General features: G+C 30.3%; 1 protein-coding gene, 1 long non-coding RNA gene and 1 pseudogene across 2 annotated transcripts; 2 read left to right on the top strand and 1 right to left on the bottom strand.

Moving 5' to 3' along the window:
• Positions 1–3,290: 3,290 nt before the first annotated feature.
• On the top strand, positions 3,291–7,937 carry LOC105124740 (alkaline/neutral invertase CINV2-like). The gene is made up of 4 exons (XM_011024853.1): positions 3,291–4,481; positions 5,854–6,291; positions 6,739–7,297; positions 7,458–7,937. The coding sequence occupies exons 1-4, from the start codon at positions 3,609–3,611 to the stop codon at positions 7,754–7,756; spliced, it is 2,169 nt and encodes a 722-aa protein (XP_011023155.1). The 5' UTR covers positions 3,291–3,608; the 3' UTR covers positions 7,757–7,937.
• Positions 7,938–14,061: 6,124 nt separating this feature from the next.
• Positions 14,062–16,564, top strand: LOC105124738 (uncharacterized). The gene is made up of 2 exons (XR_842106.1): positions 14,062–15,741; positions 15,805–16,564. It is a non-coding gene; the product is annotated as an uncharacterized LOC105124738 (long non-coding RNA).
• A 274-nt stretch (positions 16,565–16,838) lies between these two features.
• Positions 16,839–19,236, bottom strand: LOC105124739 (pyridoxine/pyridoxamine 5'-phosphate oxidase 2-like; annotated as a pseudogene).
• Between the last annotated feature and the right edge of the window lie 7,083 nt (positions 19,237–26,319).

The raw sequence follows: 26,319 nt of genomic DNA, 5'->3' as shown, positions 1-26,319 counted from the left end.
AAAATGTTTTTCAGTTTATTTTTCATAACACTACCAAACATCGAAAAATAATTCACTTTTCAAAAATTTATTTTTCTTGAAATTCACCTTTCAAAAAAAAATAACTTTTCTATAAACAAACAGACCTAAAATCATTAAGTTTTTTTTATTAATTTTAATTTCTCGTAGTATTTATGCAATACACAACATAAACATAGCTAAAGAAATATTTTTTTTTTGAAAAAAAAACACACACAGTAGTTAAAAACAAAAGATTCGTACTAACATTTAATTTTGTTCTAAAAAATAAATTATTACATTTATGATTAAAAAACAATTTTTATTGTTGCATAAATAAATAAAAGAAAAAAATTGAAGAGCGCCCATATCAGAGAATTTAATATCTCGCATGCATTTATATTTGAACTTTCTACTTTAGCTTTCAGCTAGCATTAAAAATATTTTTTATGGTTTATTAGTTTATTTAATTTTCATTGTATTATTTTATTAAATGTGTACAAGAAAAAAAAATCACAATACCAACACGTTTTTCTATTTTATTAAAAAAATATGAGATACTACCCATAACATAACACGTGTAATTTATTAGCTACCCAAAAAACTAAAACTCTTCATGATTTTACTGTTTATCCTTCTTTCTCGTCCATAGTTGTACGTGAAAGGTATACATTGATTCTTTTGTAACAATTAGCGGTCCATAATTATTAACATGTCTTTTTCTTTTTTTCCTATTTGCCACATGCTTTTTTCTTTTTTCATTTTTTCATTTTTTTTCCTGTTTGTTCATTTTGTTTTGTTTTGTATTTTTTGTTTTGTTTTTTTCCTTTTTTTTCCCTACATTTTTTCCCCTTCTTTTTTGGCTTTTTAGGCCTTACATTTTTTTTCCTTTTTTTCTCAAGATCTTCTTCTTTTTTTAAAAAAAAATTATTTTATTGTTTTTTTAATATTAAACTAGTTAAAAATTTTATTTTGTAGTTTTTTAAAATATTATAGATTATTACAATGCTTTCCTACATGATTTTTTATAAAAAATTTTCAAAATGATCTTTGTCAATTTTGCATCATAATTTTTTTAAAACATTATGAATTGTTACAATATTTTTCTATATGGTATTTGTTTTGTTATAGTGTTTTTTCACTTGTTTTTTTAAAATTATTTTTGTTGGTTTTTTTTTTAATATTGAGTCGGTTGAGAATTTAACTTTAACTTTCCCCACATGTAATTTTTTCTCTTTTTTTTGCTTTTTTTTTCAAAATTGCCTTCTTTTATTTTTTTTATTTTTTGTGTTTTTAAAATTGTTTTTGTTGATTCTATTGTTGTAATATAAAGCTGGTTAAAATTTTAGTGTTGTAATTTTTTTAAAACATTATGTATTGCTACAGTATTTTTTCATATAATTTTTTTATTTTTTTATAATTTATTTTGTTTTTTTAAGATTATTTTTGTTAATTTTTTTGTTATTGAACTAGTAGTATGTGAAAGGTTGTACAATGATTTTTCAATAGAAATTAGTTTTTTCTACAAGATCACGTGTAAGGCCATGAGATAAGCCAAACTTTTTTTCAGCGATGAAATATTCAAGAGGTGATTAGTTTTTAAACAAATAATTTTTTTTTATAATTAGATTAAATTTTGATTAGTTTATAATATGTTAAAAAAAAGCAACAACAATAATAAATATTTTTTTAAAATTGTCTTGAATAAATCTGGATTAACATATAAAACTCGTGACTTAGCATATGAAATTAGAATAACTTTACAAAAATATAATATCAACAAAAATCAATTCTTAAAAAGGACCTGAAAAAAATATAAACTAACATAGTCTAATATTTCAAACTCGTATCCTAAAGAGTTAACAAAATCTCTATTAATAAAACATTAAGGGATAAAATAAAAAAAAATAATATAAAAACAAGAATCAAATCTAATATAAAATAAAATGGACTAAAATATTAAGGGATACAATTGAAAAAAAAATTCAATTAAGAGAATGATAAAAAATATTAAAGGATGCAATTGAAAAAAAACTATTCAATTAAGAGAATAATATAAAACATTGAGGGATACAATTGAAAAAATAATTTAATTAAGATAATAATTAAAAAATCAAAATTCAAAGAATAAAGACCAGACCAAATAATAATTAAATTGAAAGAAAATTCTAATTGTATGGATAATCTAAAATAAAAAAATAAAGATCAGATCTGAAAGAAAAATAAATCAAAAGATTGCTTTAAAAATTTACAGGGGTTGGCTCTAAAACCGAGAAAAAGCGAGAGAGAAAAAAGAGAAAAAAAATAGCTACCATTGTAATACCTGACATATCTTTCGAAAGATTACTTTAAAAATTTACAGGGATTGGCTCTAAAACCGAGAAAAAGTGAGAGAGAAAAAAGAGAAAAAAATGGCTACCATTGTAATACCTGACATATCTTTGTCGAATGTACTGTCCAGGAAACGAGGCAATATCCTGAAGTTTAAAACTTTATTTTGGAAATTAGTATTTGATCATTAGACAACGCTATATACGTTATCTAAAAATCATAGAAAAACTTATACACGCTTGTGACGGCCTACGTGTAGTTTTTTTTTTCCTGATCAAACAATATTTTATTTATATAAAAATACTAAACTATCCATGGCTACACTTCATAATTACAAAAACAACTAAAGTAAAAGGATAAAAATACCCCTCAACCCAGGGCAAATACAATTCTCATTCAAGAGCCGTGTGGTAATTTTATTGTGAAAATAAAATGAAAAATTCAAAACTAACCCTGCTGTCAATAAACAATAAAAATACTATTATACCCCATTTCAAAAGCTATTTATGGTGTGTTAACTTTGACAAAATAGTTTTTTAACTATTTCAATTCACAGGGAATTTATAACTACAGTAAAAAATTGAACGGTAAAACAGCCACCCTTTTAATCTCTTTTAATTAATAATATTTTTGGAAAGCTTCCCATATTAGAAGAATAAATGCGAAAGTGAAGTAAGGGGTTCCTTCTGTCCAATTCGTAAGGTGTAAACCGTAGGGAAATTCGAAGCCATAGCCCAACTGAATGAAGCTCACCAATCTCAACATGCACTCCACAACTCCCGCCTCGAAATCAAAACATTACTATTCCTAAAACACCCCTACATAAATATCCTAATATCTAACCAATCCTCCTCCATATTCACTGCTCAATCAACGCAAAATCTTCAATGGCATGGATGTAAAATATACCAAAAACAAGCCTTGGAATAGTCACTTTGAAGAAGACCGTTACTCTTCTTGAATTCTCTATCTAACCGCCAAAAACAAAACAATACAAGCCTTCCCGTTCACCTGAGATCACAACTCTCACATGCCATCCAAAAACTCTCTCTAATCTCTATATACTCACCCTGCCCTCCCTCTCTCCTCCCGGTTGCGTAATTGACTTTTCCACACTTTCTCTCTCTAGACCGTTACATTTCCTCTCTCTCTAGCTAGCAATCACTAAAGCACTGTGAAGGAAGGTAATCTCTCTCTTCTCTTTCTTGTGCTTTCTCTCTCTATACAACAAATTAACTCTATCTGATTTCTTGTGATCCTTTAATTACATTTTTAATAGAATGTCCACCACATTGAGAGATCTTCTGGTCGCCGAGTGGGAAAACGAGGCTTCTCGGCCTCCATTTCCAGGTCCGTCAACCAGTTATTCCGTTTCCGGAGGTATTTCTGATGAAGAAGATCCAACAAATACTTCGCCGATTTTCTCGTCCGAGGAAGAACAGTCACCAGAAAACTTGAAGAAAGTCACTGCACCTGCAGCTTCTTTACTGGATCTTAAACTGAACGAGAATCTTGACAAAGAAGAACTGAAGAAATCATCGGAGTTTATAACTCTTGAACCTGCAACGATTGTTGATAAATCTTTTGAAGAAAGCGAACCTTCGTATTCTTCAGTGAAGGAAGTTCTTAAAACGGCGGAGAAATCTCCATTCTCTAGTAATCTAAAATGTAAACAATTAAGCGAGGTTTCTTCAGATTTAAAAATCGAGTCTGTAACTCTAACTGATTTGACTAAGGAGCCTTCAGCCTCTTTGGAAAAAGTAACTGCTAAGTCAGTTGAGAAATGCGAAGCGAAAGGAGAGGCAACTGTGTCAGAGGAATCGACGGTAATTACTTCGCGTGAGGTTGTGGGAGGTCGGATTCCGGAGAAGGATGAAGCGACGGTGACGGTGCAGAGCAATGTGTGTGTATCTGATAATGCCAAGTCAACGGCGTTAAAACAGTGTCCTAGTGTGGGTGTGAAGCTGGACGTCTTGGATTTGAACATATCTCAAAGATTGAACGGTGGAGGGCTTCTGATGAGTCCAGAAAGTTGCACGATGGTGGATGAAGCATGGGAGAGGCTCAACAAGTCTTATGTGTACTTTAAAGGAAAGCCTGTTGGGACTCTAGCTGCAATGGATACTAGTGCTGATGCGTTGAATTACAACCAGGTATCTAATTCAATTTCTTGTGATTTTGAAGTACTGGTATGGTGTTTTCATTTTTTTCTTGTATCCATTTCAGATTGTTTCTGTTATTTGAGAAAAGATTGAATGAAATGCTTTTTCTATTTTCAGATTACTTCATATTACAGTGGGTGATTTTAAAGCATTGGTTCTCATGAATTCAATTTCTTGATTCCATTTTCTATATATAATTTAGTGATGCAAATTGCTTGATGCGTGAACACTATTCTATTTAGTTCTCTCCTGAATTCTTTTGGCAATTGCACGGTGTGATCTTCACTTTAGCTATGTGTGTGTCTAAGGTAATATTTGCTCATTTGGTTGGCATGTTGCTATTTTGTATAGAGAAAATAATTCAAGATTTTCTTCATCTCAGAGTTTTAATGCCCAGCTCTATGGCTGTACTTGTGCACTTTGACATTTCTTAAATTTAATATGAACGGCGTACTAGGTATCAGGGGGATAGCTTGCAAATAAGATGAACTCTGATGTTCAATGATGTCCTTCTACAAGTGTAAGAATGTAATGAATTGGTTACGTTGCTCCTGACTGCAATTGAAATTTCTGTCAGAATATTGGTCTAACTATGTGGAACTAGTCTTTAATTTTATGAAATTCTTCCATAGATTTTTATATTTAGTTATAGAAATTGACAACATATTTTGCAAAAATCATCTTCGGTGGCTCAGCGCGTCTCTCATAATGATCTAGGTGCAATGGTTCCCCATTTTACTTTATTCTCCGGTTGCTGATCTAAGGATGTCTTAGTATTTCAGAAATGTCAAATGAAAGGGTGTTTTAACTTGTGACTTGGCAGCAGAATCTGATCTGAAATTTCCAGAAAGACTTTTGCTAGTTTGGCGTCTGCTTATTTAGAATACTTCCAAGAGTTATTGAAGTTCCAGAAGGATAGAAAGTTCCATCTGTGCATTGTGTACTAAATGTATCAATTGGATTCCCTGAAGACTCAGGTTCAAATCCATCTTTCATGCTGTCTAGATACATGACCCTTTGATCATAGTGAACATGATTTGGATAACAGCAAGTTGTTGATATTGCAGCATTCCAAATACGTTTGAAATTACTTCTCATCTGATCACATTTTTGATGAGCCACCCACTCTGCACTTTTGAAAGCTGCTTTCATTTCCTTTGATATGGAACTCGGTGATTGCAATGTGCTTTGTTCATTTTTCTAATCTAATAGGAACTTTCATATCATGAATTTGGATTGTTTCAGATCACAGTGCAAATGCTTTCATGCTTATATTATGTAACTTCGCTTATTCCAGACTGCCCCCAGCTGCTTCTTTCTTTTCAGTGACTTTCAGTCTTATTTCCCTCCCTTTTTCTTGCAGGTTTTTGTGAGAGATTTTGTTCCTACCGGCTTAGCATGTCTAATGAAGGAGCCTCCAGAACCTGAGATCGTTAGGAATTTTCTGTTGAAGACCCTCCACCTCCAGGGTTTAGAAAAAAGGGTTGATAACTTCACCCTTGGAGAAGGTGTCTTGCCTGCAAGTTTTAAGGTCCTCTATGACTCTGATCAGGAAAAAGAAACCTTGCTTGTGGATTTTGGTGCCAGTGCAATCGGAAGAGTGGCACCTGTTGATTCAGGTTTCTGGTGGATAATTCTTCTTAGGTCCTACATCAAACGCACTCGTGATTATGCACTATTAGATCGCCCGGAGGTGCAGAATGGAATGAAGCTGATACTTAAACTTTGCCTTTCGGATGGATTCGACACTTTCCCAACTCTTCTATGTGCAGATGGGTGTAGCATGATTGACCGGAGAATGGTGAGTTTTTTCTTCATCATTATCCACAATCTTGATAGAATATGGGAAACTATACATACCAATCCAACTTGATAATTCTGAACCGGACTTTAGAGTACTGGTCTGTTCATCGAGTCATTCACGTTAACCCAATGTAAATTTAGGTTTCCCCTTGTATTCTGTAACTTCTCCCTCTCAGTGAAATCAAATGCAGAGAGCTTATCAATTGAATAAAAAATAACAGCCATTCAGTTCATTTTCTTTTTTATTTTATTGGAGAGCACGTCTATGATTGTAATGGATTTTCTGATTGGCAACTAGCATCAGTGAAGAGAGTCGGAATGGAGACTATTAAAGTTGGTATACGTGTGCATTCTAATCTTGGTTGACAGATTGTCTGGAAAATTAAATAGTAATTTCTTTATGGAATGGAATTTGCAGTTTAAGTTCTATTTGTTTTTGGAACAGGGAATATACGGGTATCCAATTGAAATACAGGCACTTTTCTATTTCGCACTAAGGTGTGCGAAGCAGATGTTAAAACCAGAGCTCGATGGCAAGGAATTTATTGAGCGAATTGAGAAGCGCATCACAGCTCTCAGCTACCACATTCAGACATACTATTGGCTGGATTTCACACAGCTAAATAACATTTACCGCTACAAAACCGAGGAGTACTCCCACACTGCTGTCAACAAATTTAATGTCATCCCAGAGTCCATTCCTGATTGGGTGTTTGATTTCATGCCTTTGCGAGGAGGTTACCTGATAGGCAATGTCAGCCCAGCTCGCATGGATTTTCGTTGGTTCTTAGTTGGGAACTGCGTTGCCATTTTGAGCTCCCTGGTCACACCTGCACAGGCGACAGCCATTATGGATTTGGTCGAGGAGCGGTGGGAAGACTTGATTGGAGAGATGCCTTTGAAGATCACATATCCAGCACTGGAGGGACATGAATGGAGGCTAGTCACTGGATTTGATCCTAAAAACACAAGGTGGAGTTACCACAACGGTGGATCATGGCCAAGTGAGTTTCACAGACTCCATGCATGACAATGCATAGGCATATCATGCACGGGAACTTCAACATGAACAAAAACAAATACTTGTACTTGATTATTTATTTTTTTTGCCAGTAACAATGTTTGAATCATGCCTTTTGACTTGCTGAACTGTGCTCTTCGTAGTGCTTCTATGGTTACTTTCAGCAGCGTGTATTAAGGTTGGCAGGCCACAAATTGCAAAACGAGCAATCGAGCTGGCGGAGCAGCGGCTGTCCAAAGATGGGTGGCCTGAGTATTATGATGGTAAGACCGGCAGATATGTTGGGAAGCAAGCAAGGAAATATCAGACCTGGAGTATTGCTGGCTATTTGGTTGCTAAAATGATGGTAGAAAATCCTTCCAATCTTCTAATGATATCTCTTGAAGAGGACAAGAAGATTGCTAAGTCAAGGCTCACCCGCTCTCACTCAACTTCCTTTTAGATATATACCTCGAATTCTTTAGAATGATGCAAAAAATCCTATTATTTTGCGGTGACACTTTTGCTGATTGATTGCTACAATCCTGTGAGATATGATGGCTACATCCTATTATATTCAGTCTTGGTGAATCGCTTAGGACTTGAATCTTTATAGATTTTGGATGATAATCAATTTACATCTATTACAGGTGGCACGGCAGTGGCATGAACTCAATGGTCACTGTTTGTATATTTGCTTTATGCAACGCAAGATCTCCGTGCAATTGGATGGTCCTAAACTTAGATCTGCTTTAGATGGCACGGCAATGACTCAAAGTCTCATGTTCAATGCTGTATCTTGCTTCAATTAAAGGTTGGGTTGAGCAGGCAGTCCCAACCAAGAAGTTTGGATTGATGTTGTCGTGCATATCGCATGAGGATAAGTAGCACGGGTTGTGTCCGAACCCTGGTCAGTACCGTGGGAGGGCACTATTAACACAAACTAAAATAGAGCTTGGAAAAACATTGTTTGCACAGGGTGAAAATAGTATTCACCAAAATAGTATAATGATGATTTTGTTATTCATTCAAAAAATCTTAACGCATGCTGTTAAATATAGAAAACTAGAAAATACAAAGTAGTTGTTGGGCGCGGTACCTCCTACCTGTCAAAATCCTGCGTTCGTCATATTATTGAAAATGTTGTCGTGATTTTTTCATGTTGTTGCGGCATGTATAGGTAGTAATGAAGTGGTTTGATACTGGTGAGAATTTTTTTTTCTTTCTTCACCCCAATAAATTATTGCTTGATATTTTTCATTTTAATTTTAATTTTTAATTTTTAATCTTTATTTTTAGTTTTTTTTGTAAAATTTTTATTTATTTTTAATTTTACTCTTCAATTCCAATATATCATATATTATTTTTTTCAATTTAATCCTCATTTTTTTAATTTTTAACATTTTATTAAATTGATTTTTTTTTAATTTCACTATTCAATAAAAAAATTATTTTATTATTTTATTTTAATTTTGATCGTTATTTTTTTATTGTTTTTTTCCTATTGTTAAATTGATATTTTCTTTTTATTTTTCCCTTCAATCAAAGATAAAAGTTAATTTATATTTTAATTTTTTTTTAATTGCTATTTTTAAACCCTTTTCTATAATTAATTTTTTTTTGAAATTGAATTTCATAATTTTTCTAGATAGAGTACTTCCAGTCTAATGACATAGGCTACTTGTTTAAAAAGTTAATGCGGGTTGATTTTATTTTTTTAAATAAACTTTGTGATTTTTTTTTGTTTTTTATCAAATTATCTCCATCTCATGACCTGAATTGTGAGTTTGACAAGACAACATGAATTGACTTGAACTTGATTATTTGAGTTATAGATTTGCCTTGCCGACTCAGGTTAATTTAAACCGATTTTCTTAAGTTTTTTTTATTTAATTTTATCTTTTTATATTTAATGAGCTCAGAATTAAGCTATATGAGTAGTCTCTTCTGAAAAAAAATTTCCTAGGCTATCATGATTATTATTATTTTTAATTTAATCCATATATTGTTGTCTTTTTTTATCATCTAAATAAAACAAAATCAATTTATTTAATCTAATTATATTTATAAGTCAAGTAATGAATTTTTATTACATTATTTTATAAAAAGAGTCAGGGCCACGGCAGATGTGCTTATTCCTTATCACACTAATGAAGTTTAAAAAATGTATACATTTTTTTCTAATTTTTTCTCTCTTGTTTTTCTATTTTTAATTTTTTTATAAAATAAATATAACTAGTTAGTCACCAAGCATAATAATAAAATTTTATTCTCACGCTTGCATGTGCTTTAATTAAAGATTCCCTTTATCACGTAAAATCTATTCAAGTATCCTTAATAAATAAAGTGCGAATTAAATTTTGATTGCGTGTACCTTTAACATTTAGCATGTCAACTATAACCGGGGTCGCTCAAGGATTTAAAAGAAATAAAAAATAAAATGATTAAGGTTATAGTCTCGACTAGATTAAAAATATTAGTTTTATTTTAATAAAATAATAAAAAAACAATGATAATAAACAAATAATTTTTTTAAATAATCAATAACCTAAAAAAAACATTTAGAATAATATAATTAAATAAAATAATAATAACATCCCAGCTCGTATAAACTCGTGGTTGCTTAATAAACATATAAGTTGAGTAATAAAAAATGAGTCATAATAAGTTAAATTGCAAAACTTGTGATTCAAGTAATGAAATTAAGATAACCAAGTTTCAACAAAAATAAAGGGAGAATTGACCGGGTATGATTCAATAAAAAAAACTAGATTGACTCACAGCCCAATTAATTTTAGAAAAACCCAATAAAAACCCATTGACCCTTTTCTCTATTTTTTTTTCATAATAATATTCTTTTTATATTTTCATAAAATAAAAAAATTTGCTTGGGATTGCCCTAAGTTGATCCCTAAGTTATGTTTAAAACCTATATGATAAATAACTTTTAATATCTATATCAAAGATTATTAGACTAGAAGCATGGTGTGCTTGAAAAAACTGAGAAGTCCAATCTTTAATAAATCAAATATTAAATGATAAAATTAGAAAAAAATTAATTATATGAAAAAAATCTCAATTAAAAAAATAATAATGAAAAAAATTAGGATGAAAATTGAAATAAGTCATAGTAAGTTAAATTGCAAAACTTGTGATTCAGGTAATGAAATTAAAATAACCCAACATATCACTATTTTAAAACACGACCCAACTTAATAGTTTAACTTATAAACCAGGTGATTCAGGGCCATAAGTCTTGCCAAGTTTTAACAAAAATAAAGGGAGAATTGACCGGGTATGATTCAATAAAAAAAACTAGATTGACTCACAGCCCAATTAATTTTAGAAAAACCCAATAAAAACCCATTGACCCTTTTCTCTATTTTTTTTTCATAATAATATTCTTTTTATATTTTCATAAAATAAAAAAATTTGCTTGGGATTGCCCTAAGTTGATCCCTAAGTTATGTTTAAAACCTATATGATAAATAACTTTTAATATCTATATCAAAGATTATTAGACTAGAAGCATGGTGTGTTTGAAAAAACTGAGAAGTCCAATTTTTAACAAATCAAATATTGAATAATAAAATTAGAAAAAAAATCAATTACATGAAAAAAATCTCAATTAAAAAAATAACAATGAAAAAAATTAGGATGAAAATTGAAATTAAAAAAAATTAGAGGGAAAGAATAATTCTTGGATCGAGGGTTAAATTAAAAATAAAAAAGAAATTAATAAAAGGACAAATAAAAAATCAAAAGAATAAAAATTGATTTAAAAAATAAAACTATTCTTGGGTTTAAGGATGAAATTGAAAACTATCAAAATCTTGATAAAAGGTTTATGAAAAAAAGATTAGAAATAAAAAGAAGGATAATATTGAAAAACATTATATATGAAAAATTAGGATGAATAATTAAATTGAAAATAAATAAAATTTCAACAAAATGATCAACAACAAAATCAAATATCAAAATAATAAAGACTAAAATTAAAATATTAAGAATAAAATGGACCAGTTTGTATTATTCAGATAAAATAGAGAAAACAAAAGGAAAAAAAGATAATTAGTATAACATATCACAACATTCATCGACATTTATTATCCCGAGAGAAAAGAAGTACTTTGACACATTCAATGGCATAATGATGGAACATTTTATGTCAGTAGAGGTACTACACATGTCGACCAAAATACTTGGGCACCTCCCATTAATTACCCCAATATTTACCAAAAAACCAACATAAAAAGACTTGAAGTTGCCTTACCTTATGGTATAAATTTTCTTACTTTAAGGGCATACTTGTCAATTTATTATAGTTAACAAATAAAAAGACTTATTTATCCCTTTTCGCCGAGTTTATAATTTTTTTTATTTTAAAAATAATTATGTTATTTTATTGTAAAAAAAGCTACTAATGCACCATAAAGATAAAAATAACTTTATAATAAGGGCATATGAATTTTTTTTGGGAAGGGCATTTCACTATTATACTGAATTGAAAAATATTTCTATGGTTACAGTGAAATCGGCTTTTCTATATATATATATATATATTAGCATCTTAATATTTAATGATATAGACACGACTTAAAGCATCTTTCAATATCAATATGGTTTGTCAAGAGAAATAATAAAATTTGTGAATCCTGGATAAGTTTTATAAGTATCCTAAATGAGATAATTAGAGATAATAATTTAATAATTTTTTATGTAGTTTAATTATTTTTGGATTTTTTTAATAATAATTTATGGAGTTTTAATGGCTCAAAGTCAAAACAAAGCTATTGTAAGATACTTATGGTGATCTTACCTGCATTTCATGTCAGGATGGATCAAAAGTTAATTTGTAATGCAAAAAGAATATGCAGGTGATGCTATTTTTTTTAACATTGAAATATTTGAAGTATAAAGTGAAAATTTAATGTGTCTTTAATAAAATAAATCAGCATTTATATGCAGATTAACATTTGTAATCTTGTGCCACATGCACGTATTTAATTTTTGAAAATTAAATGCCAATGTTATTTTAAAAACAACAATACTTTATACTCTATTTAAACAAAATTTCAGCTATTTGAAATAAAAAGAAAAAAATATTTCTCTAATTTAAATTCTATTTTCTTATTAATGCTTTTCTTGACAGTTTTAATGAAAATACATTTTCAAATTGCAAGAACTGTTTTCTAAACAAAAAATTATCATGTCTAAAAAGAAAATTAAAAAAATATTAAAATAACATCTTAGTATTTGATATATGATTGAAGATAAGATTTTTTTTTTATTAATGTGATAAAATTATATAAAAAATATTAGAAAACATAACTTCTATGTTAATTGAATATTCATGAGATCTTTTTATATTTTTTCTTCTCATATTAGGCATATAATAATTAGAAAAACAATGTTAATATTCTCATAAAAACCTATAATATAATATGAGAAATATTATAAAATACAATAATAATTAAAATATAATATAATTTTTTTAACAATACATTTAAATCTAAATCCAAAAAGTTAAAAACAAAAATATTAAAAGGCTAGAGCCAGGCAATTAACCCAATAGATAAAAGGTTAAGGTATACAAATAGAGGGCAATAAATGGGAGGGTTTGTAAGGTTGAGCCGAGACAACTGATTTTTTTTTTCAAGGAAAAGTTATTTTCTTGTTTACTTTCTGTTATTAGAAGATTGCTAAAAAATTAAATTGAGAGAATTTTATCTTAAAAAACCCATTTCTTAGCTCATTTTAGTCTAAAAATATCTAATAAATATCCATAGTAAAATATAACAATTCAAAACACTTTAAAATTGATCTAAAAATAAAAAATAAAAAAATTCTCTTCACACCAATCTATTTTTTAAGACAAAATGAATGCCTAAAAATATTTCAATATAACTTCTATTGTGGAATGAAATCTATTAACTATAAAATTAACCTTTTTAATTGTTGTAACATGACCAATCAATGACATTTTCTTTCCTTTATTGTTTTTTAGCGAGTTTCTTTCTCTCCCTTCAAATTAAAGGACTAAAAAAAATAAAATTAGCAAAATAAATAAATAAATCTATACATGTATTTAATTAAATACATCAAGAATTATATTTTTCAATAAATTCAAAATAAAATGCTAATATGTTTATTCAATTTACCTCGTTACAGGTCTAATAATTGTTTTCTAACATAAAAGAACTAATATATAAGTATTATTAAAGTGTTTTTAACATTTAATAAAGAATATAACCATGAATAAAAAAAATCAATGCTAATTTATAATAAAATATAGTAAATATCATATGTGTTAATAAAAAGATATAAGATTTTAAATTAATTTTTAACATAGTAGAAGTATGAAGTAATATTGTAATTATTATAGAAAATACTATTTTCTTAGGTTTTGTATAATAATTTCTCAAAAAAATGTAAAAAATTAAATAATGAATTACAAAAGAATTGAGATAAGAAAAAAAATGGTATAAATAAGTTAAATATAGAGTGATAAATATTTAAATTTTAAAAAAGAAAAATTAATATTTATTTTTCAAAAAAATATACAGAAAAAAAAGAAAAATCTAAAAAATAGTGATAAATAAATCAAGTATAAGATAATAAAAATATCAAGTATAAAAAATTATATATATATTTTTTTTACATTAACAAAATTTACAATTATATATTTCTACGTAAAATCACCTTAGTAATAATCGGTAAGCTAAAGCGCAGCTGGGCCTTAGGAATCACCGCTAAAAACAAATTGAAGGACAAATAACAACGGCCTTAATAAAAAAGCAGCCGAAAGCAAAGAGCCATACCGTTTAATCCCTCTCCACGACTCCGCTTTTTCCTTTTTTCTCTCTTAAATTCGCGCAATCTCTAAAATCCAGTCGCCGTCGCCGTCGTCGTCAACAACAACAACTCAATAGAAAGAAAGAGATAAATAAATCAGAGATGGACACCACAACCACCACCACCACTACCACCACCACCACAAATCCTAATAACAACAATTGCAATTTCATGTCATGTGAGAAGCTGGATCGGGTCGCCAGTTGGGTTGGGGTCAACGTGGCGTCTGCTTTCTTTGCTTCCCTTGAAAGATGCTCTTGCATCAACCTTAACACCACCGATCTTGAAGACGATGAAGAAGCCAGGGACCGTCCTCTCATGCTCACCAAGCCTTCGGCCCACGATCACCACCTCGATGCCCAGCCCACCATCAATAGCGATGCCCCTAAGCTCTCCGTCTGATCATCATGATGATCAAGATGATAATTACCCATCTTTTTTAGGGTTTGTTTCATTTCTGTAGCACTTGGACGAAATAGTTATATATTATAATAATAATAATAATAATAATAATAATAATAATAATACCCGTTACTCTTGCTGTTCTTCTCTTGTGTGTTTAGTGCTGTATTTTGATGTTCTATCAATCAAGCAAGATATTTCCTTTTCTTTTGTTAATCTTGCTATGATTAAGATGTTCTTTATTGTAATTTGTGTGTTTTTGCAAAATTGATCTTTATTTTTACCGATTGCGGTGTGGTTTTTATGATATTCTCTCAGCTAGAACTCTCAAGCCCTGTTCTTTATTCGTTATGATCGTCATAATTCATTGTCTAAAAAAGTTTTTCGTGGCCTGTGAATTGTAATTGTATATGATTGCAATTGGAGATTCTCTTAATTCGAACGAATTGTTTATAGGAACCACCTTTAAGAACAGGTTTAGACTTTAGATTTCTGGTGCCTGTTGCTTTCTCTCGGTAGGTAGTTGGTATTCCTTTTACTTTCATGCAGGTTATTACTGAGTGTAGGTGAATATAGTAAAGGTGGATCTTTCGAGGAATCTAATCCTCGTATCTTCAGCCGTCTAAATTATGTGACTGCTTTTAACTTTTGAAACATCAGTGCGACGTGGATTGAAGGTAAGACTATACCGCTACTGGGTACTTTTCGTTCTATGATCCTGTGATATCTCTGTTTTTATACTGTCATGGTGGCATTGACTGGGATGCAGAATAATAATGAGTTGTGCTATTGATCGGAAGGGAGTTTTTGTTCTTGATCACGCCAAATTATTGTTTGCCAAATTATTTCATTCATTCTGAGGCCATGCTTTTCCAAACTTAATCATTGAGATTTTAGATAGTATTAAATGTAGACATTTTTCTCTGCAAATAGTTAGTGCTTTCTTTTTAGAGTAGTCAACGTTGAATCATGACCTGAGCTTTATACTAAAGTAAGCGATGATATTTGTCTAATGCAGGGATGGTGTTTTTGGACTGGGCTGAAGAGATCAAACACTATTTTTTTCCTTTGGAATTTTATATTTCCTGCCATTACAAATTTTAGCCGATAAGTGAAAAACAATGCAGTTTAGCTAACCATTCAGAGAATCTTATAATAGATCCATCTTTGTTATAGTAAACAACAAAAGCTATAAATTTATCTTCGGCAATTAATCATTGTTTCCGTCTATATGCCTTGGATCCCTGGTCAAACACAAGTACTGGTTCCTTATATCAGTCAACAGTATCAGCATTCAAAAAATATATCCAATTGTGGAGTGATGGGATTGTTGGTATTAGCCAGCAAGACTACTATGGTGGCACCGGATCATTTATTTTGTGACTGAGAATGCTATGTGTAATTATATGCATTTGCTAGGGAATGGCCATCCAGAAAAGGAAAAAAAATATGAAAGAAAAAGTTGCAGCATGGTTAAACAGCATATCGATGAAAACTTATTTATACTGCATGGGTGGCCAAAGTTTGAATTGTTTGCAGTGTGCAGCACTAGATATCAAACACAAATGGGTGGTCTGATAAAGTTATGGAAAGGTGATCATTTATCTCCATGGTCCCTCCAGCAAACCAGCATCAACACACAGCGCATGATAACATATAGTCTTCCTCTCTTCTCTTTCAGACTCTTGCTTGGAACCTGAACTTTGCCTCGTCTTCTAAGTGTAAAAGCTAGACATGGTTTGCCCATGGCTCTGTCTCTGTTGCCCTGTAACAAATTAGATAAGCTAAGAACAAATGGAAAAAAGTTTCATCACCTTTGTTCCTCAGCTCTTAAATAATCCTTCATCTGTAGCAGTATATACGGTTTGTTTCTTACAAAGATGCAAGTCACAAGGGCTTGCTGCAAATTTTGTCTTCGAGTGCAGTAGCAAGTACTTTTTTATATTCGTTGTAATTTGAGTTTTGGAGCCAGTGACTCTGATGATAAATAAAATAAAATAAAATTGAGGATCAAGCCTTTTTACTTAAGAACCTAAATTTTAACCTTTAAAAAAAAAATCAAAGAAAATATCAAATGGACTTTTAATACCGCCATTTTAACCATAAAACATATTTCCCTTGGACTAAAACCTAAAATAAAACCAAATAAAAAAATTATTGAATTATCGAGTCCGATATGCTCTTCCAATCTTTCAACTGAAGGATTGGGATACACATTTAGGCAAGAAGTTCTAAATGGGAGGCTGGCAAAGACTAAAAGCATCTGCATCAGCAATTTAACATCAAAGTAGCAATTAACTCTTGCATAGATATAAAAGTTGAAGTCTGATAACAGTTACGAATCCAAGGGCCTGATCCAGGTTCTTTCACATTCAGATGAAATTGAAGATTTTTATAGCTAATACATAATGGTTCTTTTGTAGAAGGTAAAACAAAAGATCATATAAAGCTCATTCAAGCAAACATCAGTAAGTTCCTTTTTTATATCTTCTATACATACACTTAAAGGATTCAAATTAACGACTCTTTCTCATGGATTGATCATATCTGGATTCCAACACATTTGTCCATTGGCACTCTGTGACAAGGTGGACACTATTCTCTGGTTACTCTTCAAATTCAAGTAATCAACCTGTGAATAGGATGGATTTTACAAGGCTTAAAGAAAATTAAAGGTATCATCAATCAATTCAAGATTGTATAAGGTTGAACCTGATCTGGCTCTAAAACCAGCACACAAAATGTGGCGACTGGGCCTGAAGAGGGGTCAAGGAAAAAATTCATCTGGAGATTGCTCACTTAGACAAGGAAGACCAGGATTAGGTCCCAAGTACTGAAGCCTTGATTTTATAGAACTAGCAAGCCACAATTTCTCTCTTTGCTGCATCATGAATTTAAAGATATGAGCAAACTCTAAGCAGATCCAGGAAATTGAATGCTAAAAGATGGAAAATTCAATTGCGTAACACATTAGAAGTCATTATCTTGAATTAAAAAAAGCCTTATTTCAGCATAAGACTACAAGCACCATCCCATACAAAACTTGTTTTGCCATTTCTAACAGCAGATGTCTTGTGGACATCATGTGATTTTCAACTAATTCTGTTTTATGATTCATGGGTTACCTGTAGTGGTGAAACTAAAACACCATGTTAATGAAGATAATCTTGTGTTTCAGTAAAGATCTATAGTACAGTAATGCCATGAAACTGACAAGTGGTCCTTTTTTCTTTGTTGAAAGGGTAACGTTTGCAACTTGCAGACAATGAGGTGCATCGAGCTGGGAGCCCTCCCCTTTTACTTTCAAACAGCCAAAGCGACCTATTGGCAGGATTCGGTCTAAGGCATAAAGAACTAACAAGGTCAAAAATGGGGCGGGTTCAGATCCAAAGCAAACTTTTTCGTGACTGTCTAACTTAACAAGGTTGTTGACTTGAGTAATGTCATCTTGCAAAACTAAGTAGGACTAGCCATTCTGAAAAAAAATGTTTTGCACTATGTTTAACTCTTCCAAGTGACAAAACCAATTAACACATACCCTCTCATGCTGGGCTCTCTTCTTAAATAGATGCCATCACTCATTAACCTCTTTGTAACTTTCTAACATATTCTCTCTCATACATTGCACACTATTAAAAGACTCATAAAATTCTAGTTTTGTGCAAGCACAAGAAAATGTGGAATATATATAACAAGCCATGACTTAACATTCAGCATCAGAAGTCTTTTTCTTAAACCCAAGAATGGAACATTACCGTTTGACTTCTTTATTTAACACCAATGATATATATGGAAAGACATCTTGTGATAAAATGTGATTTAATGCAAGGGATAAAGGGATAGAACCTGATGCTTTGCCGGATTGGGATTGGACCCATCAATAACATCACCTCTTCCATTGATCCAGAATTGCTCCCAAGAGTCGGTAACATACCAACAAATCTACATCAGGTCAAGTTACATCTAAGTAATTCCTATAAAAAATTGAAGAATAACAAATTCTGACAACAAGCCAAGTTACATCCACGTAGCATTCCTATCGAAAATTGAAAAGTAAAAAAATTCTGAAATACAAAAGAGTCATATATTTATTATTACCTCAGCAAATGGACAATGATTGAGCTCTTCAATCTGCATATCGAGGTTTTTTGAAGGAAAAAAATTCAAATAGCACAATAATTAATAATCATATTAAAGGGGAAAAAAGGGGCGAAGTAGCAAGAAAACCTTGCGTGTACGGAAATCAGCGTTGATTTGGATTCTATCACTATTTTCTTCAAATCCTCTGTGAGTAGAAAACCCAGAAATAAACAAGCAGACATCTTCCTTAAAAATTCGTAAAACACAAACAAACTTCCAATTGATAATACAAAAAAAGAAGATAGACATTGAAAATTAAGAGGAAGGACCTGAAAACGACAGAGCGATTGGAAGGTCAGCCATGAGTCCAATTGTTGCCTGGAAGAAAACAGCATCGCAATTAATAACTAATAAATTAGCGTTACTTAATTACGAGTAGAGAGAGAGACATACATACAAATTGAACGAAATAAGAGTGCTTGAGGTGAGAGCTTGACTCTATTGCCCTCAGTGGAAGCTGCTTCCATGGAGACGGGGTTACTGTTCCCATTTCATGCTCGCTCGCTGCTTCTGCTGTCCAGTCCTTGCTCTGTTTTTGAGGGAGAGAAATTTATGATAAATAGGAAAGGCATTTTGGGCTTTCTTTGCCAAGTGCTACAGTACTTTGGAGTGGTATTTCATGGGCCATCTTTTGTGCCAAGTCTACACACAGCATATGATGCTATGGGCCTTTTTCTTATTTCAATAATTTCAACTGGCTTGATTTTGGGTGTTTAGCGGCCTGAAACCTGGAAGAGAATTGGGAAGGAGAAGGAGCAGGAGCAGGTTTTCACCATGCTAGAGCAAGAATTGCTTCGTCGTTTTCTCTTTTTTTTCTAGAAATGAAGGGCCTTGAGCCCAAACAAACAATCACGATGATAAGCAACATGGATTGGGAATTGCCATTTAAAAAAAAAAAAAAACTATATATGTTATAAAAACATTAAAAAAGTTTGGTGGGAACATTGTTCATGTAAAATAATGTTGGATGTTGGGATACAATTTCAAGCTAAAAAAAAAGTGTTAAATTGTTTTTTTAAATAATATTTTTATTTCAGCTTTTAAACTCAATATTAGATACAAATCAACAAATTTATTATTTATATATTAACATATATAATTCTTAATTTATTTTATTAAATACAAATATAATTTTTTCAGTTTACAATTAATTTTTTTCTTGATAATAAAAAAATACTAACAATGCTAGAACTCTTTTTTTGCATTGAGAAAAAAAAAAACTTCATCCTAAACATAGCACGAGGAATCAGATTAGTGTGTGCGTATATATATATATATATTTTTTTTTTTTCAAATATGAAATCTATTAAAAGAAAAACATTAATAGCAATTGTGATCTTAATAGAGTAAATCAGGTAAAACCTATAAAAGAAGCCCTTCAATATTGTAATTCAAGTCTAGATTAACCAATCAATCCTGGCTTTCTTACATTTCGCCTGCACCATCAAGATTAATTTCCTTGAATGAAGGATATATCCCCTGAAAAAATCTTCAGATTTGATATTAATATTTAATACCAATAGCAATTCTTTTCTTTTCTTTCTTTCTTTCTTTCTTCTTCCATATTTACATTTACAAGAGAAAAAGCCAATTGTATGGTTTGATCAAATATATTATATATCTTATAGATAAAGACAAAACTAGATTTCTTACTTATGCTAAGTTGTGGATTTAGAACTAATTTAGACAATAATAATATTTGTAAAAAAAAAAACCAATATAATAATCTGACTTAACTATTAACTTGATTTGACTCAATAAAATCAAGTAAAGTAATAGTTTAATTTTACGATGATAAACAAACTATACAAGAAATTTTGATAATAATTAATTAAAACAAATAAAGTACCAATATCATAACCAAAAGGAAAAGAAAGAAAAGATCGATGGAGACTCATCGTCATTCAATTATGGACAATATCTACCACTATAAGACCTTGTTGAAAGCCTGAAACGGCCCAAAATTCACTGCAAAAAAGTGCATGAAGACATTAAAAGAAGCTATATAAGTTGTTATAACAATGCTACAGAAAAGGAAAAAAACAAAAAAAAAAACACAGTAATCATTTGCTTATATTCAACCAATCACTTCTATTTAACTCAAAAATAAGATTTATCTATAAAAATAAACTTCATAAAAAAACAATACATTAAAAGATCTAAAAGAACCTAATAAAAAAGGATACAAAAGTTGGAAAAAACTCGAGCCCAATCTCCAATTAAATAAATATTGAAGAATAAAATTAAAAAAATATTAAATAAAACAAATAAATCTTGAGCGAGCCCTCTAGAGTTGAGTTAATTTTCAAAACTTATAGGCCATAAAATCTTAGATACGGGTTTAACCAAGAAGCTAGAATCAAAACATATTAAAAGTTGAAGGGTGAAATCGAGTAAAAAATCAATTAAAAAAAATCAAAAGAATAAGGACGAAATCTAATAGCAAAAAAATAATGGAGGGGGAATTAGAAAAAAATTCAAATAAAAAAATTATCTGAGTTTATGTAAATAGCAATTAAATTAATTGAAAATAAATCTAACAAAGCAAGAACTTGTATGAGGTTGAAATAAAATTTCAATTTTTTAAATCATTTAAAAAAAAGAAAGCAAGAAAAAGGAAAGAAACATGAAACAACATAGAACAAAAAAAGGATGGCCACTGGCAAACTTATCTATGCACACACTGTTTTTTTATAAAGAACACGCAGAAAGAAAGGCATTAGAAGCAACCATGAAATGACAATTTTGGCTTCCTTAATTAACAACACATGTCAATATTTTTTAAAAAATTACTTTTTATTTATTAAAATACATAAATAACCCTAACCTAGCTCATTAATTAAAAAACAACTATCAACAAAATAACATAAATACCCTTTAACTTCAGGGTTAAATTATTTGACATCAAGGGCGCAAAGGTCTTTTTATTATGCAACATAAATAAAAATTACATAAAAGCCCCCCATTATCAATTATTTTTTTTATTCCAATGATAGATAAGTTATTTTACTGTGTTTTGTTTTCTATGAAAATCCAAAAGTAACCCTTAGTAAAAGCTAGTAGATTTATTTATTTTAAGGGTAGTGATGTAATTTTACTTTATATTTAAAACACAAAATACCCATCTAATTCCTTATGAATTTTAAAACACCAAAATTATCTTAATTCAAAGACTGTTTTATCCTTAAAAATTTGGCTAGGAGTTTTGTTTCTAAAACCAAGAAGGAAAAAACACTATTTCCATCTATAGTAAATTATATCTAGGTAAATAATGTTTTTTCATTTCCTTTTAGTTTTTTTTTTAAATTATATGTGATCTTGATATACAAGATAAAGTGATTGTCTTTGTATCCAGTTTGATTATGGTGGACAAGACATAATAAAATATGAAAAGTTTATTTTACCATTAATATATATTGTTGTTAAGCTTACATATTTTTATTAAATGTTGTAATTAATAATATATAATAACTCTTGTTATAAAACCAAGATTGACTGGATTGGTTGACCTATAGTCTAGACTCATATGAGTTCAAGAAGAATTAGAGGAAGAAGTGACTTAACTTGACTAGTCAAAAACCTAAGTTAACTCAGGATAAGACACGGGTCAATAACCCGTTGAATTATTAAAAAACAAATTGATCAAAATAAGTTGGCTTTGATTACATTTAAAAACAATTGGGTCATTTTGGTTGATCTTCTTGACCTGTGACCCAAATCTTATCTTAGGTTGATTTTTAAAGGGGTTTTAAAATAATGATAATAACTACTTTTATTCATGTTGGCCTTTTCGATCCATGACCAAAGCCAACTCTTGAGTTGAGTTTTAAAACTATGATAATAATATATTTTATCCTTATATTAACCTAGGTTAACATAGGTTGACTCTTCTAATCTGTGACCCTGATCTTGCCTTAGATTAACCCCATAATCAAGTTTAAAAACTATGATAATAACTATTTTTATTTTATATTCGCCTAGATTAACCTGGATTGATCATTCAAACATATGACCTAAGCCTTACCCTGAGTCAGCTCTCGATTCAGGTTTTAAATGTAAAGTCCGACCCACTCTCCCTTATAGAATATTGTTTGCTATGGCTAAACTCAATCTGGCTTTATACCTCATGGTTTTATTTTTAACAGTTCACATGCTCTAAAACGTGTTCTACAAGGTTAGGCATCAACTGTCTTAATATGCCCTGACACTGAACACTCTTCTCTCGATATGGGATGTTATAATTTCCCCACCTTAAGAACGATTCATCCTTGGCTTTAATACCATATGTAAGGCCCGACCTACTTTCCATTGCAGAATATTTTCTGCTATGACTCAGCCCAACACGACTTTCATTTCTCACGGTTTGTTTTTGGCAACCTACAGGCCCTAAAACGCGTCCTACAAGGTTATATACCAACTGTCTTAATATGCTCTAACTCTAGACACTCTTCTCTCAATGCAAGATGTTACATTAAAAATATGATAATAACCTTTTTTGTCCTTATATTGACCAGGGTCAATAGTCAATACCATTCATGACCCGAGCTTTGCCTTGTGTTGACTTCTATATCGGGTTTAAAACTATGAAAATAATCATTTTTATTTTTACGTTGACTTAGATCAACCCAACCAGTGACCTGAGTTTTGCCTCAAATTGACCACCAATTGTAGTAATGAACAATGAAAAGCCAAACACGGTAACACTTTAGTACTAAAAAAGTTTTAAGACTTTTTTTTTTAATTTCAAACTTAGTTTTTTTTCTAATTTTATCCCTGGTATTTGATTTACTAGGTATATGACTTTATAACTTGTTTTAATATTACAAACTTAGTTTTTTTTCTAATTTCATCCCTGGTATTTGATTTACGAGGTATATGACTTTATAACTTGTTTTAATTTGTTTTTCATGGAGTTATCTTGATCTTATAATTTGGGTCGTGACTTTTGTTAGTTAACCGTGTTCACTCAAGTTATTTTTTTTATCTATTTTAATTATTTTTTTAATTTCTTCTTTTAACATTAGATTGATTGATAATCAAAATTTATAATTTTGTTTGATTTTCTCTTCTGACCAAGGTTTGACGGGTTGACTCGGGTTGATTTAGGTCTTTTAAAATTATGTTGATTTAGGAATTGAGTTTTTTATTTCTTTATTTTTTCTATGAGCTTATCATGATGACTCGGGTCACGGGTTAGGTTAGCTGACTTGAGTTTTTTTTATCCTTTTTAATTGATTTATTTTTAATTTTATCATTTAATATTAGGTTGATTGAGAATTATGCTTCATAGTTTATTTCAGTTTGCATTTTATGAGATCATCTCGATCTTATGACCTGGATCATGAGTTTGGTCGGTTGACTTAGGTGGGTTTTTATGTCCTTTTTTAATTGATTTTTTTTTAATTTCAACATTTAACATTCAACATTCAACATTGAGTTAATTTGAAATTGAGTTTTATAATTTATTTTGATTTGTTTTCTATGAAGTTATTTTAATCTTATAACCCATATTTAACAAGTTAACTCGAGTTGACTCAACTTATTTTTTAGGTTAAATTTTATTTTTAATTTAACCATTTAATATTAAATCAATTGAAAATTAAATTTAATAATTTTTTATTTATTTATAAATTTATAAAGATTTCATGACCTGAGCAATGAGCAATTAATGTGATAAATTAACTGAAGTTAATCTAATTCAATATATTTATATTTTCATTTTAATATTTAATAAAAAAATAATATTTTGATTTTTTTATAAATTACTTAATACCTATAAATTGCATCACTTTCCTGCTGCACTAATAAATTGACGTGTTCTTCCCCGCCGGTGTTTTTCCAATCTACTTTTGTTGTGATGCTTCACGAGTGGGAACACACTGAAACTCAATCACCTTCTCTATCTTTTCTTTCGAAGGGAAGCTGCTCGTGTTCACACATAATCATCTATGGCACCATTTCTTGCATTGTATTTTTTAAAAATAATTTTTATTTGAAAATATAATATAATAATTTTTATTTTTTAAGAATTATATATTAAAATATTTAGAAATTATTAAAAGAATATTAATATAATATCTTTTAAAAATAAATCCAAACACAATAACATGGTGTAACTTAAGCTATGTTTAATACTGTAATTGAAAAGTACTTTTAAAATTTTTTAATTTTTTTAAATTAATATATTTTTAATATTCCTAAACTAATATTTTAAAACACAATTATTATTACTATACTTTTCATAAAACACTTAAATAAGATTTCGAATAGATAGATGATTTGATTTGAAACGTCCTTAAAGTGAGATAGAAATCAAATTTGCTCCCACCTCCCATGTGGACTCCTGGGCTTGGAGTTAGGCCAATCTTCTGTCTTTTTTAATGATTACTAGCAATCATAGATGATCAGAAATTCAAAGACGTGATGCTCTTAGCCGAGGGCAGAAAGATGGCGACTGGAGAAATGTATCAAGCGCAAACATTCTTCGGTTCCTGCACTCTAGCAACATGCATCGCTCGACTTTTTCTCCGTCTCTCCCTCTTTTTGGTCTTTTATTTGGTCAATTAATCATTATGACAACATAGTATCTGCATCGTCGCCCGTTCGTTGTCCTGATCGATTATGCTGACAGTAATCGTGGAGTTGAAGATAAAAATCACTGATAGCAACCTTTGCCTGCCTCGACGGGGCACACTATTGTCCATTTTTAAAAGTCTCACCCACCAACCTGGGAACGGAAGTTGATCACGAGCTCATCTAACCTCTAGCCCAGGGTCCAGGACTGGTTCAGAAATCAGCTTGAAATGAACCTACGCACGCGAATCAATTATAATTCATCCCTGTAATGTAAGTCTAAATTCAAAACTTAATTTAAAAATTAACCATATATTCGGAATGCCTAATAACCAGCTGCTGGTAAATGATTTTCCTTGTTTGAATCCCTTTGCAATGAAATATAATGAATCGATCGATCCTCTACATGTTTTATTTTTAACGCTATAGGGATTTACAGTTCTTAAAGTTAATATTAAAGAATTATATATATCATAAGACCTGCATAGATTGGAGCTATATAGAGGAAAACTACTCGCCACTCGGTTTCATATTCTAGTCCTCCTTACTCGGCAAGGCCGCTAATATGCTACTCTATAGAGTATAAGCTCATTAATTTTAATTTTTAAAATTTGTGTGCTCTATTGTTGTAAAGGCAAAAACAATTATTGTTTTGGATATATATTCTTACGGCTAAAACTTAAAATTTACACTAAAAACAATCTCAAGTAATTGTAATATTAATTGTATTTTTTTTTAAGTTAGTGCTTTGCAAAAAAAAGAAAAAAAAAAAGAAGCACAGATCTACTATAAAAAAAAATATTTAACTCGCCACCGATCACGTACAGGTGAAATAAATATTAGCCATTCTGTTCGATAATTTATGTTGGTGTTGCCCTAATTTCCATATTTTTTTCTTGGCGAATAATTTCATGGAAAGGTGTGAATGAATAACAAGACAAAACTATGGATTATCATTGAAATTTTGTGCATGAATGACATCACAAAATCAATAATTCATCTGACTATCTGAGTATATATATTCTTTGGGGCGATGGTGAAAAAGTAAATTTTTTT

The sequence above is a fragment of the Populus euphratica genome, unplaced genomic scaffold, assembly GCF_000495115.2.
Source record: "Populus euphratica unplaced genomic scaffold, PopEup_1.0 scaffold32.1, whole genome shotgun sequence".
NCBI classification, from domain to species: Eukaryota; Viridiplantae; Streptophyta; class Magnoliopsida; order Malpighiales; family Salicaceae; genus Populus; species Populus euphratica.
This window is presented reverse-complemented; position numbering and strand designations above follow the sequence as displayed.